At 36.2% G+C, this 19,755-nt stretch overlaps 1 protein-coding gene across 1 annotated transcript in view; it reads left to right on the top strand.

Moving 5' to 3' along the window:
* The window catches only part of Arms (Ankyrin repeat-rich membrane spanning), a gene marked incomplete in the record, with an annotated part of 380,241 nt that overhangs the window by 344,050 nt on the left and 16,436 nt on the right, over nt 1-19,755 (top strand). The window contains 1 exon segment of the mRNA XM_081746181.1: nt 16,100-16,220. Coding sequence (XP_081602307.1) covers nt 16,100-16,220 — 121 coding nt within the window.

Consider the following 19,755-nt stretch of genomic DNA (forward strand, 5'->3'; position numbering starts at 1 on the left):
AAATTGTTGATTATGTAAACCCATTATTTGTCTAGATTTAATGTTGGATTCATTGTTGTTATAAAGTAAGAGTCCAACATTTGTTTCTGTTTCTTTTATCCTAAATCTTTATGTTGTTATAAAGCGTTTAAGTGTTTGGACAATCACGAAAACATTGGTTCACTTTATTTAGTGCATGTGATATTTTCCTTTATTCTGATCCCTATATTTCTTGGTAACATACCACGTATACAACTTCTAAATACATCTCTTTGGATGTCTCTTCAATCCCAGTTAACGATGAATTATCATGAGACTTGTGGTAAGGGATGTTCCACCACGGATTGCAGTCCTCTTTATATACAGTTTTGTTCAAAAAAAACCTTGACCACCATCCTTGATTTAGAAAGCGATATTCTGGTAAGCAGGAAATTCGAATACTTGGCTCTATATAAAGGTTTTGACTAAAGAAAATTAAAATTTGTTTAATTCCTATTGGGAACAGACGTTTTGAAAAAGAGGTGGATGACCAGGATTTTTTTAAAAGACTGTATCTCTGTTCCTCCCTATGACGAGAGCTTGCACTTTCCGAATATTAGACAGAATAGTTCAGTGGTAGAGCGCTTATCTCTAGTGCGTGAGGCCCTGGTTCGATCCCCGGTCAAGTTAGTTTGTGGTGGACAGCATCATATTCGTAGGTTTTCTCGGGATACTCCCGTTTCCTCCCACTCTCATTCCACCAATTCTTCCATCACTCACTTGCTTTAATCATCGTTCCCTTAACCTAAACGTGGGACGTTAAACTGAGCGAATTCATTTTCATTTCATTTCTGAATATTAACTGGTATATGGTTATTCGTAACAATGGAAGTTGTCATATTTCTACCCTAAAGAAGAGTTGCCTTGCTCCTCACTTTTCCTAACTAAAAAGCTGACTAACTCTATGGCCTATGGAACCCGGAGGTTCAATGCCGCGTTCACAAAAGCTCTCCACTGACTTCTATCCTTAGCTAACTGCATCCAGTTTCTACTTTGTATTCCTATCTCTGTGAGATCCATCTTAATATTGTCCTCCCATCTGCGCCTAGGTCTTCCTAATGGTCTTTTTCCGATTGGTCTTACCGCTAACACTTTGAAACCGTTCCTACCTTCTTCCATCCTGGCTACATGACCCGCCCACCTAAGCCTCCTAGACTTGATGACCCTAACAATGTTGGATAAACCGTATAAAATTATGCAGTTCCTCGTTATGAAGTTTCCCCCATTCCCGTTCCTCTTGGGGGTCCGAATATTCGTCTCAGGATCTTGTCCTCAAGTATTTTCAGTCTACCTTCTTCCCTCAGAATGAGTGACCATGTTTCGCAACCATACAGAACAATAGGCATGATTATCGTTTTGTATATTTTAAGCTTCATCTTTTCCTGCAATGCCACTCTTGGACACTGTGAATCCATGTTCTCTGTACATCTTAATTACGGCACTATAACTGTATTTAGCATCAGAAAACGGCATCATGTAGACTTTCGTGTAGAGATCGATCTTCGGTACCATTCGTCAACACAAAAGTTCATCACGTTTGTCCCGGATGAAGTGAGGTCCAGTATTTCTATGTGACCGGTGACGTTTTTCATTCAAGCTAGGCGTCGCTCCTATCATTTGTAAATATCGCCACTAGGTCGGAATTAACTTCTATAAAATCGTGACATAAATTATTTTATATATATATATTTAATATCTTTAGGCAATTTCAGTGACTGTGGATCTGGTACAAAAATTACAAGAGGACACGATTAAAACGATGTAGTAGGACGCTATATTTCAAGTTTTGCGAAAATTTAAATTCGAATAATGTAAAAATGGTACTGAAACAGTTACCCAATTAAATGTAGAGGAGACACATCTTTAATTTGAGACAAAACATTACTACCAGCAAAGAATAGTAGGTATTAACTTTGAAGCAGGAAACTCTGACTTCGATTCCCAATGTTGATTGCCCTAATAGAAGCTTTTCCACCTGTCAGGGCATCTTGTAAATGGTCATCCAATTCCTAATCAAATGGACGATGTGAACAGTGAGTAACTGAAAATAAAGTTATAATGCATATTATTAATAAAAAAATATATTTAACTTCACTAAACTAAATTTGTGACAGTCTTACTTTAAATTTTGTTCCTAAAGATTCCTTGTACTTCCAAGATTCAAAATGTTGGCTTTCGTGTTGAGCCTTATTCACGGAGAATAAAGAAGTAAAAATCTATTTTTATCCTCTGTGAACAAGGCCCAAGAGCTTAACCGAAAGCTTGAAAATGCACAAAATTTTTCAGGAATCAGAATTTGAAGTAAATACTCATTAAAATTCCTAAGCGTGTTAACATATTGTGTAAATTTCTTGAGGTTACAGACCATGAAAGGCTGTGAGCGACGAGAGGCTTTTCAACTTTCAATTTCTAACTTTCTATATTGGAATACACCCTTTTAATTCAACTAGATTCTCAATTACCTCGCAATGGTAGGTGAACACCAAACATGCTGTACCCTTACGGGAAGTTGAACCAAGGACCAGATTTATGAGAGGCATGTGCACTAATAATTAACTACATGGTAGCATTGTTTGTTTTACATTTTTTAAGAATTATTTTTCAAGTAGTATGGTTAACCAAGATACTACATACAGTAGAGTTCCTAAAACTCGATAACCCGGCAGTGCGGATAACTTGTCCATACCCTGGCAGAGCAACAACAGGACATTACACATTTCTTTAAAATAAGTAGCTAGTTTTTGCAAAGTCGGCTGATTAATTTTCATTATAGACAGCTTTATGCCTTCATGAAGTATTTTTCTGAGGTCTGTCCTATCAGGTAAATTACTGTACAGTGTGGAGTCATTAATTTTCATTTATATTATAGTAAAGGCTCTATGCCTTCATAAAGTACGTAATTTTCGTTTGTTTAAGGCAATTGCGCAGTTCATTGTCTGTTGTCAAACAACCAATAAATACAAGTACAGTACTGTATTTTCTGAGGAAACACTCATACTTATTCTTTTTTAACCGCATTCCCGATAACCCTGGATTCTCACAAACTCAGCCACCCTTCGGTCACATTAGGCCAAGTTTTTGGGACTCTAGTGTACCATCATAACCTACATACTGTTCTATCTTACTCACTAATTCTTTGAGTACGTCAATTCTTAGTCTGATTGAAATGACATCGTAGTTTAACGTCGGACGATTATGCCCTTTAGGCTAAGGGAGACTCAGTCTGCTTGAATCGAAACGCATACGGTATTGCGCAGTATGTGTAGTATTCCTTGTGATACATCGTTACTTTAAAAATTGGAAGTATTAACTCTTTAAAGATTGTTATCAGTGTTTCTTCACATAAATAAGTAAATAGAAATAAAATGGACGCCCTAAAAATCATCAAAACCTATGATTGGTTATTGAATGACTTACTTGAGAAATGCAAATGAGGCTTCTAAACCACACCCGTCATTTGCGTCCAGATGTATTTCTGTACCACACTCGTCCACAGCGCAACAATCATATGTGTGTTTATATGCCACGCCTTCTCTAAAACGTTAATACATAATCTCCATAAATAGAAATAAAAGTGATTTTGTCTGTGAACCGATTCAAATGAATTTTCAAACATAATTAGTACCAGCGGCGATTCCTGAATGGAACAGACGGAACAGGTTGTTCCCTCCCTTTTGTGCCTCTCTAAATAAGATTTAAATTATTATAACACCTGCATTTTCTAAGGTAAAAAGATCAATCGGTGTATCATTGCAAGCAAGCTACATATTGTGTGCTGTGTTGCTGACAATAGTGAGGGGAATGTCTTCTTCCAAATGAAACCGAGCAGGCACGAACATAGCGACGAAGCAGGGGAAGCCGTGCGTTTAGCCTGTTCCTACCAATGTATTGGGCATAGTGGAACTTAACTTAGCACATCATGGAGCTCCGTTTGTTTGTATAATTTTAATTTGCTGAGGAATAAAGAAATTTGTACATCATTTCGTATAACGTTGTATGTGATGATGTATTACTTTTTTTTAATAAAAATTGGGAAGACTTAGGTTTTGATACTGCTAATGAACCTGTGCAGATAAAACAACAGAATAGATGAGTGGTACCTGTTCTAGGTTCAGGAATTCTGAAATTTCATCTTCTACAGAAATGAACCAGCCAGTGCATGATAGATCAAGTGAAGCTGTGTCCTTTTATGTTCACTGAATTTTTATGATAATGCACAATTATTTTAAATGGTAGATCTATCCCTCACCGTACAGAATTTAAAATGAAAATAAAATCTTACACTAGACATTTTCTAAGTATTCACCGTAATTCTGCAAAACGGTTAACTAGGTGTTCATCAAGTGATAAATTAACATATTAGTCACATTTATTTTCTTACTGAAAGGGCGTTTAGAAATCTCAGAATTCAGTGATCATTTTTAAAATATAAATAGTGGGTGTGATGAATAGTCCCGGAACATCTTCATCCAAATTCTGCGTAAAGACAAGAATTGACGGTCATGTACAGGGTTGTACGCAGAAGGTGGGTCCTAGGAATTCGGACCCCTCAAAATCTCGACTTTTCTGTAAATTTAGTCTCATTTTGTGTGTAATTCTACAAATTTTAATATAGTTTACCCTCATATTGAATTTGAAACCCTCCGGAAATCCTTAGACCTCCCGGAAATAAATTTCTGCATACGTCCCTGTACGTAACAATTAATGTAACTGTACATTGTACTTACCTAATAAGCGGAACCACATTTTGTCTACATAATTACGATACACACAAAAGCAGGAAGCAGGTAAGCATCCACCTAGGGATCCACCGGGTCCGGATCCCCCACTCTCCTCTCCCCCCCTCCTAAAAAAAACCTTCGTAACTCTCATATTTTGTGCACTTTCTTAATAAATATATACTTGTTTAGTAGAGAACTGGGTGATGTGGCCGAAAGATTTGATCTTACACTTCATCTGCACTCTCTTTTTCTTATAAAAACAATCTGGTTATATATATATATATATATATATATATATATATATATATATATTTCTGAAAATATAAGTGTCAGTACTTTAGAATTACTTACCGTCTTTCGGGTGTAGAAAAGTACCAGTTCAATACTACACAAACGTAATGTCTTGTAGTATCGGATCCCCGAACAAAAATGTCTGGATGTGTATCTGACGGGGATAACACAACTGGCAGCATTAAAGGGTCAATACTCGTATTTTATGGTTGCTTATGGCACATTCCGCAAAATAAGCATGTACACTCATACCCAAAATTATTGTCGCATGTCTATAAATATGTTTTTGTAGGAATATAATTTGATAACGAATTTGACCGGTATTTCTTATAATGTTAGTAGGTGTATAATCGGCAGAGACATGTATGTGGCAAATTTCATGTCAAAAGAGCAGTAAATAAGAACAATAAAACGAAAATAAAACTTTCTTGTTCAAACCCTTTCTGAAAGAATGTCCCGCATTCGATAATGTTTATTTGGTGGTTCTAGGCTAACGGGAACTCATGCTTGCTGATTACTATTCAATATACACTTTATAGTGAGAAGCATTTCGTTTGGTGTAATGTTCTGAAAGGGTACTTCCAATTGAAGGCCTTCGTTTGACCGTTGTCATTAGTAAGGAACAAATTAATTCTGCTAATTTTTCGTTAATTGTTCGTCGAATGCTGAAACTGAAGCACAAATAAAGGAGAAACAAACAGGGTCAGTGAAAGTTACATAAAAGTATTACTTCCTCCCTCACAGCTGAGAAGCATATGTGAGGTGTGGTGCCTCCTTGAGGAAAACGCACCTGGGATCCAAAAATCCTACCCTTATACAAAACACTTATTTTGTAATAGTAACAAATACAAAATGTGAACAATGCTATATGATAGTAGTTGATGTAATCGTGGCACTACATGCAGATGTTGGAATAGGCCTATCACGCAACTACAGTTGTAACTTTCTTAACGTATGAGTTGGCAACATTACTAGCACTCAAGGAGGGAACGGAAGCTGTCTGCTGGGCCGGTTCTCAAGAATTCTTCTCCGTAATACCTTTATAACAAAGTCCTTGAATAATTGCATAAATACGAGGGGGTATCAAAAAGTTCATGCAATCACCTAGAATAAAACTACTCTAGAAAACTGACACCACGATAGTATTAATCCTTTGTAAAAGTCTGCAGTTTAGCTTTGATACCACAGTTCCACCTCAGAAATAACATCATCCTTACTGTAACAATGGGCGCCCTCTGAGGGGACGCTTCATTTTTGGGAAGAAGTCACTTGGTGCTAGATCCGGTGAGTATGGGTCGGCAATATTTCGTATCCTAATTTCACTGCCTTCATCATGGATGCATGGGCGGAATGAGTGGTGCATTGTCTGTTAACAGCAGCATTCCTTTTGTGACCAATCGACGACGTTTCTTCTTTAGTTTTCTCGTAACTTAGTCAGGAGATGGGAATAATAGGTACTAGTAATAGTTTGCCCCTGTGATAGGTAATCTGTCATGATGACCCCTTCACAATCCCAGAAAACAGAAACCATGACTTTGGCGGTAGACTTCTGCACTCGTGCCTTTTTAGGACGGGGCGGAGGCGTGTTTCCATTGTTTGCTCATTTCCGTTTTTTTGGGTCATAAAGATAAACCCAACTTCTATCCATTGTCAGTAGTCTGTCGAAAAAGTCCTCTTCATCCACCTTACAGCGATCCAACATTTCCCTTGCAGCATCCTCACGATTTGTCTTCTGGAAAAGTGTGAATAGTCGTGGTACCCATCGTTCTGACACGTTCTGAAGACGCAACTTGTTGTGAGTGATATTTCAGGCAGATCCATAACATATACCTATTGCGCACACAACACTTTCAATGGTTATCCCTCTGTCTTCCATTATGATCTCAACTTTCTCCGTCAAGGCAGCATCATCAGTGATAGATGGAGGCGTCCGTGGTGGTCATACGTCCAGTTCGGATTTCCCGTTTCCACTTCGATATAATCTCATAGGATGGGCTTTCATCCCATAGACTACTTTCATCTTTTCGTGAATCTGCTTTAATGATTTTTCTTTGAAGATGGAGGAACTTCATGATGCTCCGTGCCTCAAGCTTATCAATCATCTCACCCTCAGTGATTGACCTGCAAAAAAGAAAGAAAGAAAAAGGTGTTCTAAGATGTCTAGAATTTGCATGGGATCTAACTATTAAAAGGATCTAACTATAAAATAGATGTCCGAGGGGGTTCGTAGTTCGTCACCTTCTAGGTAATTGCACGAACTTTTTGATACCTCCTCGTATGATACAGAGCTTGGAGTGGTTGGTGGGTTAATTTAAAAATGAAAGTAAGTATAAGCAATTAAGTTTTTAATTAAGTACGATTCAACCTACAGTGTAAAGTGAACCCAAGGCTTAGGCGAAGCATCTTGTATCATATAGTTCCGCTTCAATGAAGAGTAAATCTGTTGTCATATGACGAAGCTTACATCGATCTTAAATGTGGAAAATACTTTAAGTGTATGCGTCCAGTTTTCAACTAACGCATTACCGTCAAATTAATTATAATTAACTCCTGTCTTCCATGATGAGTTAATTGGCTCACAGATGCCTGTTGATCTACTTATCGTGTGTTGATTGATGTACAAATGATGTTATCGAATGCGTGGGAATGCACAACAAGTTATGGCATTGTTTCCTCAACATCTCAAGCAGACCTTTTATCTCATGCAGTTAATATGTTGTATCATATCAGTGTGGAAACATTCTCTCGAAACACATTGCATTCTGATTGTTTAGCTATCGGATTCCCATTGATAACAATAATACCTGTGAAGACCCAACAGGCATTTACGTGACAACAGCGTTATAAATAGCATGCATAGAGAATACCATATTGCTGTGTCGTAGTTGAGAATCAGTCTTCTAAGTATAATTTAAGATTTAGATCCACTTTAATGTTTAGTAATACAGTATGTATATTTGACCCCAACATTTCTTTTATTAAGTATAGTCCACGCGGAACCTCAGTACAAAAACTAGAACTCCTCTTTCGCCAATGAAATACCAATAAGTCACGTCAAACTCTTGTACCAACTCCATGAGAACTAAATTGTATCACATTCTGCTGGGAACTGACGTCCCTGGTTATGAATACGCAACTAAATTTGTTCTTGAATTTATTTCCTAAATTCTGTGTAATGTTAACGTGTCTTGTATTTATATCTCAAATTCCTTCTTTTCCTTCGAACCCTTGCGGGTATTATATTATTAGTCGCAGCTATATGAACGTGGTCGACTTAATCGCTATTATTGTTTTAAAGTAAAAAATTGATTATCAAAATGGCCCGTCCATATCGACGAAATGGCCGGTTATAAACAAACTTGTTTTAACTAATATTTGTGGAGTGGGGGGGGGATCAGAGGCCCCAAGCATAATTATTCTACGCTAAATAGTTTTTTTTTTTAAATTGTATCAAACATTAAACTGGTCAGAAAGTAAAAATTGATTAAATACAAAATTAAAAAGAAAGAAGAACTAGACTCCTAAATACTTATCTGTCCGGCAGCCATCTTGATCCCCATCTCAAATTCCGTATAATATGAACGCGTCAACACTGCTTTCTTCTGTTGGTGCAAAATTGCCCGGCAATAAATTTTCGCTTGTTAATAATTGTTACATGGAAAAGGCAAACTGGAAACATTATAGGAAGATTATAATTGGAGAACTACCTTTTGTGCAACTAAAATGTCATTTTTTTTATTGCATTAAAACAATAAATAAATAAATAAATAAATAAATGGAAGAAAGAAAGAAAGAAAGAAAGGAAAGATAATATTAAATTTTACAAAGTATCTTATACTATTAAGCGCCGCTAATACTTATGTAGACCTTGCGGTTTCAACGAAAATCGTCCATCATCAATCGAGATGATGAAACTTCAGCTGCAAAATACTTCACATTATGGAATTTCACAATAAGATGTATTTCGCAACTAACATTTCTATATCTCCATTGATGATAATGATGATGGAGGATTTCCGTTGAAACCACATGGTCTATAAATATTAGTGGCGCTTAATAGTATTACTTTGTGAAATTTAATGTTATCTTTTATTTATTGGATCAAAAGTTTTTTTTTTTTTTCTTATATCTGGAGAACTACATATAGTATAGCCAAACCCAAACTATCAGTTAACTCAGTATAATGTGCTTATTCCGTTAAAAAAAGATTAAAAAAAAAGAAAAAAAAACACGAAAATTCGATTTAGGGGCCGTTCAAAAATGTTGTGGCTTCTGATTCTAAAACTAATTATTGGCCAAGATCGCTATCTTCTGATGCATTTTTTGGATCATTTCTAAAATTTCTGTTTACTCACTTGTTTTTCTTTCTTTTACCTTTTTTTTTTTTTAATTTTTAAATGCAACGAAGAGGATTTGACATTTTAGTTGCACAAATGGTAGTTCTCTCGATTATAGTGTTCCCTGTATGAAGTTTCCAGTTCGCTTTTTCAATGTGACGTTTATTAACAAGGGAAAATTTATACTTATTGCCAGGCAAGTTTGCAGCAACAAAAGAAAGCAAATGTTGGCGCGTTCACATTGTACAGGATTTGGGATATAAATACAATATAAATATACGACTCGTTGACATCATACGGCATTTCGAAAATAAATAAAAGAATAAATTTAGTATTCAGTGCTCATTCACGTATTTAAGGTATTTAACATAAGTACTTTAGCCTTTTGTAGCACTTGCCGAAGGTTATACTCTATAATAAGCAACGTTTCTCAAGAAATCTCCTATAGTTGAATAGCGATAGGTCACAATTAATTTACAACTTAACAATGGAGGACTGAAAACAGTAGTATCGTGATTTCTAAAATCAAAAAGAACGCTTCGCCCCGTTACCATGAAAATGTTCAGCGCTGCCTATATTGAAGTTTATGCTCAGGAACCCTATTGCATTATATAAAAACCTGAACCTGGTAACCAGGTCAAACTATTTTTCTGTAGTTTGAAAATGACATGCAAATCTTAGGTAATCTTTATTTTAGGTATTTCAGAGCGTATTACGTGTATCTAGCCCATCCATAAATACAAATTAAATACAATAAAATAAAAAAAAGGAGATATACGTATAGTTTGAAAAAACAGAAAAATAGTTTGACCTGGTTATAATGTTGACACGGCGATTTTTTATGTTTACATACGATTACAAAGTTGCAAACGTGGTTTGATTAGGCTACATTGGTCATACAGTGATTTAAATTAATTTTCTGTTGGGTGATTATGATGAGGTTTTGACGAAGAAGAATTCTTCAGAAAGAATCTCTAAAATACGAAATTTAGTTAGTGCACTAACATTAGAGCTATATACAGAAAAATAATAACAACAGTCTACAACTACTGAGAAAAGTGAGTGTCTATAAATATGTATAAAATTTAGCGCAGTATTCATAGATTACTGCTGTTGAGGCAGAAACAATAGTAAATAAATACAGTAAACGATGAGAGAGACATTGTAAAGAGAGATTTCACCCATTGAGTTCCAAAAGATGAGTGGACGACATCTCACTCGAAATATTGGGAGGGGGAGAATTGACAGGAAATTACTTGATGAGTAATTTGAAGTAAACTAATTTTACTGAAATGGAACTTAATACCCCTTCAAACGAACTCAACACTTTTATTTGTAACATTAATAAGAATAGGCATTTTGCGTAATATCCAGACTCTAATGATAATGCATCTTGTTATGCCGCACATTCTGTACTGGAATGGTTTGAGAAACAGTGCCCACTTCCAACATTTTCTGTGGTTTCAAGTTCCCCGGATCTTTACTCTATTGAGCCTATGTATAACGCCATGTAACAGCACATCCAGTTTCTCGAGACTCTTCCACATCCATCATGACATTGAAAGCTACATTACACGGATCTTGAGCTCCTCCGTGTCTAAGCGGTTAGCGTACGCGCCTTTGGCGTGGGAGACCCGGGTTCGATTCCCGGTGTCAGCTCATGTGGTTCGGATTCCACGTTAATCAGTAGGTCCTGTCTCATACAGCCTTGCTGCTGAAAGGGACGTTAAACCGAAAATCAAATCAACTCAATTACACGGATGAGCTCCTTCGTGGCTAAGTGGTTAGCTAGTGGGAGACCCGCGTTTGATTCCCGGCGGGAGCTCAAGTGGTTCGGAGTCCACATTAATCAGTAGGTTCATGTCTCATATAGCCTCGCTGCTGAACGGGACGTTAAACTCAAATTCAACTCAATCAATTCAATTACACGGATCTTGGTTAACAATACTAACGAATGACTAAAGGCGTAATTGAATCACTGCCTCGTCGTATCAATGGTGGCGATAGAAAGGCCTTATTAAGTAGATGGTCGTAATACAGTGATTAGTACCTAGACAAAAATCGTACGAAATTATTCCGGCTCTGTTTTCTCTGTTTCTCCTTACTTGTAACACTACAAAATTCTTGTTATTTCCAATATTGACTACCATAATATTTGATATGTTAACGAAGACTTGAATTAGTAAAGAATCAAACTTTCATTACCTTGAAAACTTCAATTACTGAAAGTTCGTAACAATTTAGTTGTTTCATACTACTTACCCTAATTTTTCTGCACCGAAGTTGTTCGCCATGCTTTAGAATGCATCTTCTGAGACATCCAACATTTTCTGTTCTTCGAACATTATGGCATTTGAAATCAACCTTATCAGGGATTAAATATTTTGACAGACAAATGGATAGTTGTATTGTAATCCAGTTTTATCTTAATCTCATCTAATCCCATGTCATGGCCGGAATAATATAAAGATTATCAGTCTTATGTTATTATCTTTGATTGAATACGTTTGATTTCAAGGTTTTATTTTGTGTGATGCCAAATTTTGTTTTCGTGATAGATCAGGAGATTAAACTAAATTGATAAGTCAAATTTTAATAAGTAGACTTTGTGTGTGCTTTCTGATAATTAGGCTTGTTAGGAAGATAAAAATGGCAAAATAAGATTAAAAAAAAATGTATTGGACGCAAAGAAAGCTACATTAGATACACTGGTACAGAGATTATTTCTTCACATAAGTCCAATACATATCATTGTCCAAACGTTTGTTCAAACGCGGAATAAGATTTTGTATCCCACAATCGGAAAAATCTGATGCCTGCATCCGGATTCACTTATGTCTTCTTCCTTGACCTTATCGTCGTCGTCAATTCCATCGAGATGTTTTTCTAGAGATTCAAGCAGATGATAGTCACAAGGTGCGAAATCAGGCTGTATGGCACATGTTCGAGGACATCCCATTGAAAATGTGCAAATAATGGTGCCAGGCGTTGTCATGAATAAAGCAAGTTCCATGTGACAACACGCTCTTCTGTTTGGTTTAAATTACACTGTGGACATGCTTCAAAGTCTGGCAGTATGTTTCAGCATTAATCATTCTTTAGAAGGCATGTGTTAGCCTGAAAATCTTAAATTCAATTCGTATCTCAAGTAGGATGTTACTCCTACCAAGCCAGACTGCTGCTACACTAAGAAAACTCAATATCTTGCTGTGCTTCTTTATTAATATGTATGTATATATCTCTTATCATTCTCTTATGTATCTAATCTTCTATAAACTCACTTTCGTATATCATAATCACATTTCTTAATACCTTATTAATCTTCTCAGTAATCTTAAATCATAATCAAACTATACAAACTATATCAATTCTATCTTATTTTCATAGGCTACTCTAAGTTTACATGGTAACAGCAAGTCTCATATTTATAAACACTTTGTGCCATCTCATATTCCTACAGCACGGATACCTGTCGAGATTTGGTCTTGCCGCTGGCATTTCCATCACGCGTTCCTAGTACAAGACTTCACGCGTCAGAGCACAGCACTGACGAATCACTCCCAATCCTCGCCATATGATTACTGTCAGTATTTCCAGTTTTGGTATACATTTCCCTAACGTTGAGATGATTGTATCTTTACTTTCTTGACAAGCTTTGTAGTAATAATAAATAAAAAAAATAAATAAATAAATAAATAAAGATAGATAGTTAAAATCTTACATTATTATTATTATTATTATTATTATTATTATTATTATTATTATTATTTTACATGTTCCAAATTTTTCATCCTTTCATTATAAATACCAACTTACCATATTTAGTATTTTATTCCTTTCTTACCTTCAACATTTGAACTGCTCCTTCCTAGCTATACTTGATGGATTGTTAACTTCAGAGTTAATTCCACTAAGAACAGGCAACCAAAAAGTCTATATAAGCATATACGTCACACCGCACCGTTCCAGAGATATACAGAGAGCTCCCTCTTGGATGTGTACACGTCTTCGGTGCTGGAGGCCCGGGTTCTATTCCCGATGGAAGCTCATTTGGTACGGATCCTACGTTAAGCTGTAGGTCCACGTTTCACATATCCTCAGTGCTGAAAGGGACGATAACTTCCAAACAACAGAGATATACATAGGGGCGGATCCATCGTCCCAATCGCTCCCCCCCTCGCCCTCCAAGAGGAAACTTTCTTCTTATATATATAAATAAAACCTATCCCAGAGTTTGGAGCTCTTAAAAGTAGCTCTAAGTAGCAGTATTACAACCCACCGCCCCCTCCCCAGAAGTCCGTCCTGGATCCGCCCCTGGATATACAGGATGTTCGAGAATATGTTCATTAGATAATAGGACACCCAATGCACAGGAAACATGACAGTCATAGTTCAGATGGTGGTCATTTTGAACACTTCCTCTAATAACTTGCCCATGACTTCTCAACATCATTAAATTAAATTTTAGAATGAGTGAGGTTGAGAGGCAATCTCATGGGGGCGGCCACTGACAAAAAAACAATTACTATAATAGAAAGTCAAACCTTTACTATGTTATTACTTAAACAAGATTCGACAATATTGCGTAATTAGTATTATATAAGGTACCAAAATAGTTATTCCCGTTTTTGATGTTCCATTTGATGAAACGCTCACAGAAAAAAAAAAAGAAATGATTTACGCGCCTTAAAAGCTGACTGGGAGACCCTGTGCCATCTACCATACTCGCCGGACCTAGCGCTATCAGGTTACCACTTGTTCCATTTCCTGGACAACCACCTCTTCCCTAGGAAAACCTTCAATAATGAGACAGATCTACGAAACACACTAATGAACTTCCTTGCTTCCAAGACCCCCGAGTTTTATCGCCAAGGCATTGCGCAGCTACAGGAACTTTTGCAAAGGATGCTGGAGATTACTTTTAGATCTAACACTTAGTAGCATGTCTGTTCATGGGATCATAAACGGCAAGAGCTTTGGGGATACCTTGTTTAAATCACATAATAAATATTGGTAATAACTCGTTTACAGTTAAAATGAATGTTAGAAATATGTTATTTCTGATTATACCATCTAAAGTTTTCCAGAAAATTGGAACTTGGGGAGAGTTGCGCTAGTATAGATAATTTGTTTACTAAGTCTTCGACTGTACTATGATAGTATGACTTTGATACTATATTTAGTAAGTATGACAAGCTGATACTATTTCCCATACTCATCTTACATTCTCCCTTAACTGCTTCACTTCCACTTTATGATAAATTCAATACTAAAACCCATTTGCAGAGAAATGGTCCCAATATGGCCACATTTTGTCGCCGTTACAATATACACTGCTGTCTATGAAAGTTGCAACACCCAAGAAAGACACATCTGAGTGGGATCAGATTTACAGTATATCACAAATTGTTTACACGACTATACAAAAAATATTACAATTTCGAAACTGTAATATCTCTAACTAGATAAGTCTGTATGAATGAAGCTTTGATGTGCTGCATTCAGAGCGTCTGTACGTCATACCATCCTCAAACAGGCTTAGGGCGTGTTCCTGAGAGATCACTTGTCAACGCTGCTTGTATGCGAGTCCACAAGACATCAACACTGTCTGCTGGAGAATGTGTCGAACAAGGCGTTGACCAGCCACTTGTCGCTCATGATGGATGAGCGCAAACTGTGCAAACCAGGGAAGCAGTAGAGACCATCGCTCCCGAGGGTTTACACATTCCAGAGTACATGTGTGACTGGACATTGTCCTGCCGAAATATGATATACGGAATTCTTTGAAGGAAGAGTATGATCTCGCCTTCTAGAAGTTCCTTGGTTTAATGATTGCTGACGCAATAGACTTTAACGTGCAGCAGCCGAGATCTTCCCGAGATACTCAAACGCCCGAACTATCAAATTACCATTTCGCCATTATGTGTGACAGTGCACACTGGCAGATTACGCTGTCAGTGCCATCACTGTGTGAAAAGTTGAAGCGGAACTAGTCATAGAATACAACCGTCTGCACCTCAGCTTGTCAGTGACTGTATTCACGTTCCCATTGCAACCTGAGGCCGACGCAAAGGCATGCATACTTGCCGCTAGTCTAACATTTAGCAGCTATCGAACCGTCAACTCAGAAAGTAAGTTTACACCTGTTACTATGCTTTAGGGTCCTGCTAACACTTTACTATGCTTTAGCGTCCTGTTAACACTACGGTCTGTCAATGTCACGGCCATATAGACGAGATCTTTCTCATTCCTTTGCATGGTTACACATTGCGATCCATTGCTTCGATATAGCGCATCACTATCGTGGTGGCATATTCTGTATGCACTAATTTTGCTGTAGGCTGACTCTACAGCATCTTTTGAATGCAGTCTACTGTTTATATTTTACTCTTTGACGTCTACGAGACATAATGACACTTGTCACCACATTTACTGTTAGTTTTTCACGCTTCACTAACTGAATAGTGCGTTAACCACTCCCTCATGGCATCGAGTCAAGGACGTTGCCGGGCCTATGCACGCACCATTACGCTAAAATTGTAATTGGTTTTATACGCAGTATCGTACCGTACAAATCCTGAGTTCGAACACGTTACTTCTTCGGGTTGTAATTTTCACAAATAAATTATTAAGAAAGCCCTATAGTCATATCACTTTTATGGCTTATTCACTCTACTTGTAAAGCAAATACGAAATTAATATTACGTCTGTCCTTTATTTCCGCTGTTTCAGGTAACATTAGAAGATCAGATGATTTGTGGAGCACTGCAGACGTTGAATGAGGACGCGTGTGAAGATGCATTAGAAGGAGCTGATGACGAAGGCTTATTAACTCTAAGTACGAGTGACTCAGGTGAGTTGTCTCAGCTTTCTTTCAGTTCCTTCCACGAGTTCTGAGGACACCAGCGAGAAAACAAAAAAAGACTGATTCAAGTGAGCTTTACGATTTCTTCGCAATCTGTAGTACACGTTTTTGTAAATATGTTGTTATTATATGTAATATATACATACATAATGTAGTATTTTTTGTGACATTCTTTGATATACATATTATTTTCATTTATTTAACTATTATTTATAACAAACTTGTTAAATAAAAGTGTTTCTTAAAACACATACGCTTGTTTTGTTGTTCTTAGAGCTAGTGTAGTTAGCACTTAATTCTTTTTTTAGCGCGATTCTTTTACATGCACGATAATTGCATGCAGCTGCATGAAAGTGTCTTTTCTTTTGTTAAAAAATAATACAAAGATAAAAAATTTCTTGCTCTGCTTCCAGTAGTTTTATATTTTAAAACATTTTAATAATGACATTTTGGTGTTGGAATATCGTAGTTTTTTCACGGCAAGAAAATGCATGCGAGCTGGCTGACAATCATTATCATAATTCGCTTACTCTTAGATATCACCTACACAGTGAGTAATATAGACGAGACATACATTTCGGAGGTTCAAGCCTGACGAGGAAACATCTTATATATATATGCCAAAATGTAATTTTAAGAATTAAGTACTATAAAGATTAACCTGAGAACCGACACTGAAGCTTCCAGGGCTATTCTGGTAACTTTTTTTCCCCTTGTGAATTAAAATAGTTACTTCAAATTTCCAACTCTGACGATTGGAAAACACTATACTGTAAATACAATAATATTCCTTATTATTAGTATTATTCATCAAACATATGGAGTACATTGTAAAACCATCAAATTACTCACCCAGTAATTAATTTCAATTTTTTCCTCTGATATTTCGAATGGAACACTCGGCCATTCATCTTAAAGGAAGCACAGTGACTATAATATTTATAAAAACTACTTTATAGAGATAAATACTTGAAGCGGTATTTACGAGATTATTTTGTGCATTTTTTTTCACCCTTAAAAGAATAAGAAAGAGAAGTATTAGCAATAGGCTAAAAATACACATAAAGGAGTCCCAAGAGGACAAAGAAACTATATCAGGTTTATCGAAGCATCTACAAATTACTGAACACTGTACAGAATTTGAAAATTTTACCCCGTACTACCTCAGATATTGGAAGAAAAAAAGAAAAAAAATGAAGCATATTCATAAGGACACAAAATCCAATGCTAAATATCAACAAAGGAAATCGTGATAGGGACTTGGATGGGATTATTGCCAACTATATCAACAAAACAACATTAAAAAATTAGCGTTAAACTTAATACATATTTATTGATTAAAGACTGATAGAAACACTATGATTTACATTAACAAAAAATTTGAGGTTTACATAGTTACAAAAATTAAAAAAAAAAAAAAAGTTAGACCTGGCTACACTGTGTACATAACGATTTAAATTTGTTATCTGTTAAGTAGTTATGTCGACGTCGAAAATTAAGAGGAATCCATCGTAAAGGACACCTAAAACATAAATTAAAAACAAGGTGATTAGTAATATAGTTAATGCGCTAACTAGATACATATATTGTTATATGTGAAAAAAAAAAATCTATTGGAAAAGGTAAGTGACCATAAGTATGGATAAAATTTACATAATATTCTTTAACTACCATTGAGAAGACACAAGAAGATAATGTGAAGATTGTGTTGTGGAAAACGACTTTAAGGCACCATATGCTTCTGAGGATAAATGACTAAGTATTCCCCCACTCGAAATGTCGGAGAAAAAATTGAAAGGAACGTTACTAGGTGAGTAATTTGATGATTCAGCATTTCTATTTTAAAATAAAGACTTCTAAACTGAATAGGTTACTCAATATTTCGTCCGTTACTTCCAATATGCGTTTAATAGAGGTCCGTAAAGCAGATGGATGATTGTATATGTAACATAGCATATACATTCATGTTTAAAAAGTGGTTTGTATGATTCATCTCTGAGAAATACCTTTAGTTATGCCCAAATATCTTCTCCGAGTTTTTGAATACTTATTGGCTCAAGTTAAAAGTATTCCAGAAAATAATTCCATACTAAACCAGTGACTGAAGTTGTACAAAATAAAACCTTAATTATACATTTAAGTCTGGTATTGAAATGACTTCACAGCTCTTTTGTTTGGTGCGAGATTATGATTGAGGGTTTAATATGTAACTACCGTGATGAAGGAAAAAAACACACAAACACTTTTAATACGTTTCGTACATAAGGTAAACTTGTTTTCAATCGGAAGTATACCCCTTTAACACTGTTGTTATACTCGTCATCTGGGGGTTAATAGTTAAATGATTTGTATGGTTCTCATTGGCTGATTTGCTGTGCATAGTATTTCGAAAAATAGAAATATAATTTAATAAATAGTGGAGAAGCTATCTTTTAATACTAATAGAGTAACTTATCAAAGATACATATGTAATTATACTGGTGCTCATAAAAGTCACCACCAAATGGTAGTCAATATAATCTATTGACCACTAAATTTATAAGTAACTACAAAAAAGAAAACCGTTCATATCAGCTTGGTTCTACAATAGAAACTTGGCTTAAATTGAATAAAAGGTATAGACATAGGTAAAAAGAAGTAATTTTCTGGTAATAGTTGCTGTCTTTTCGTAGACCTACCATTTTCCTCTTTGTAAGACAAGTGTTTCCAAGGGAACAAGTAAACTTATGAACTAGTTAACTGCAGATAATATATAATATACAGGGTTTTAATGAACTATACCGATAAATTGTAAGAGGTGATTCCTCACATCAAAATAAGAGAAAAAGTTCATATGAACCTATGACGAAAAGTGCATAGTTTCAGAGCTAGGGCTGTCCAAAATCGCGAAAAAGCCAAATTTCAACAGGCCCTATTTTGAATTCCAGAAACTTTCGATGGTGGTCCTTTTTAGCGTAAAGGAAGCCACGCATACACAATCCAAAAATGCATATTTGATCAATTTTCAATAGGTGTAGAGGGTATTTCCTACAGGGTGTAATTCTCAGATATGCTCTCAATAGTTTTCAGATATACCCTGATTTCAAGGAGGGTCCAAAGTAGGCAGGAGGTAAGCCTTGACAACAATGGAGATCCAATGCTTCGGAGGGAAGTCGGAAGTGTTAGGAACCGGCAGCTCCATTTTGTGTGTGTGTGTGTGTGTGTGTGTTTGTTTGTTTGTTTGTTTGTTTGTTTGTTCAGAATAACCTGTGATGCGATGTTTTCGTCAGGGTATATTTCACGTTTTCTTCACTTATAAGCGTGAAAGAAAACATCGCAGCATGTGTTTCCCCGAGTACGAGAGACCGTGCTGCTGACGATCCTTAACATTTCCGACATCGCGCCAAAGGATTCCGTGTTCACTGCAATCAAGACTTATCGTTTGCCTACTTTGGACCAATCATGAAGTCAGAGCATATCTCAAAATTTGGTTGATGGCATGTCTGGGAATTTCACCCTGCAGGCAATACCCTGTTCACCCATT

The sequence above is a fragment of the Thermobia domestica genome, chromosome 18 (assembly GCF_964235325.1).
Source record: "Thermobia domestica chromosome 18, izTheDome1.hap1.1, whole genome shotgun sequence".
NCBI lineage: Eukaryota > Metazoa > Arthropoda > Insecta > Zygentoma > Lepismatidae > Thermobia > Thermobia domestica.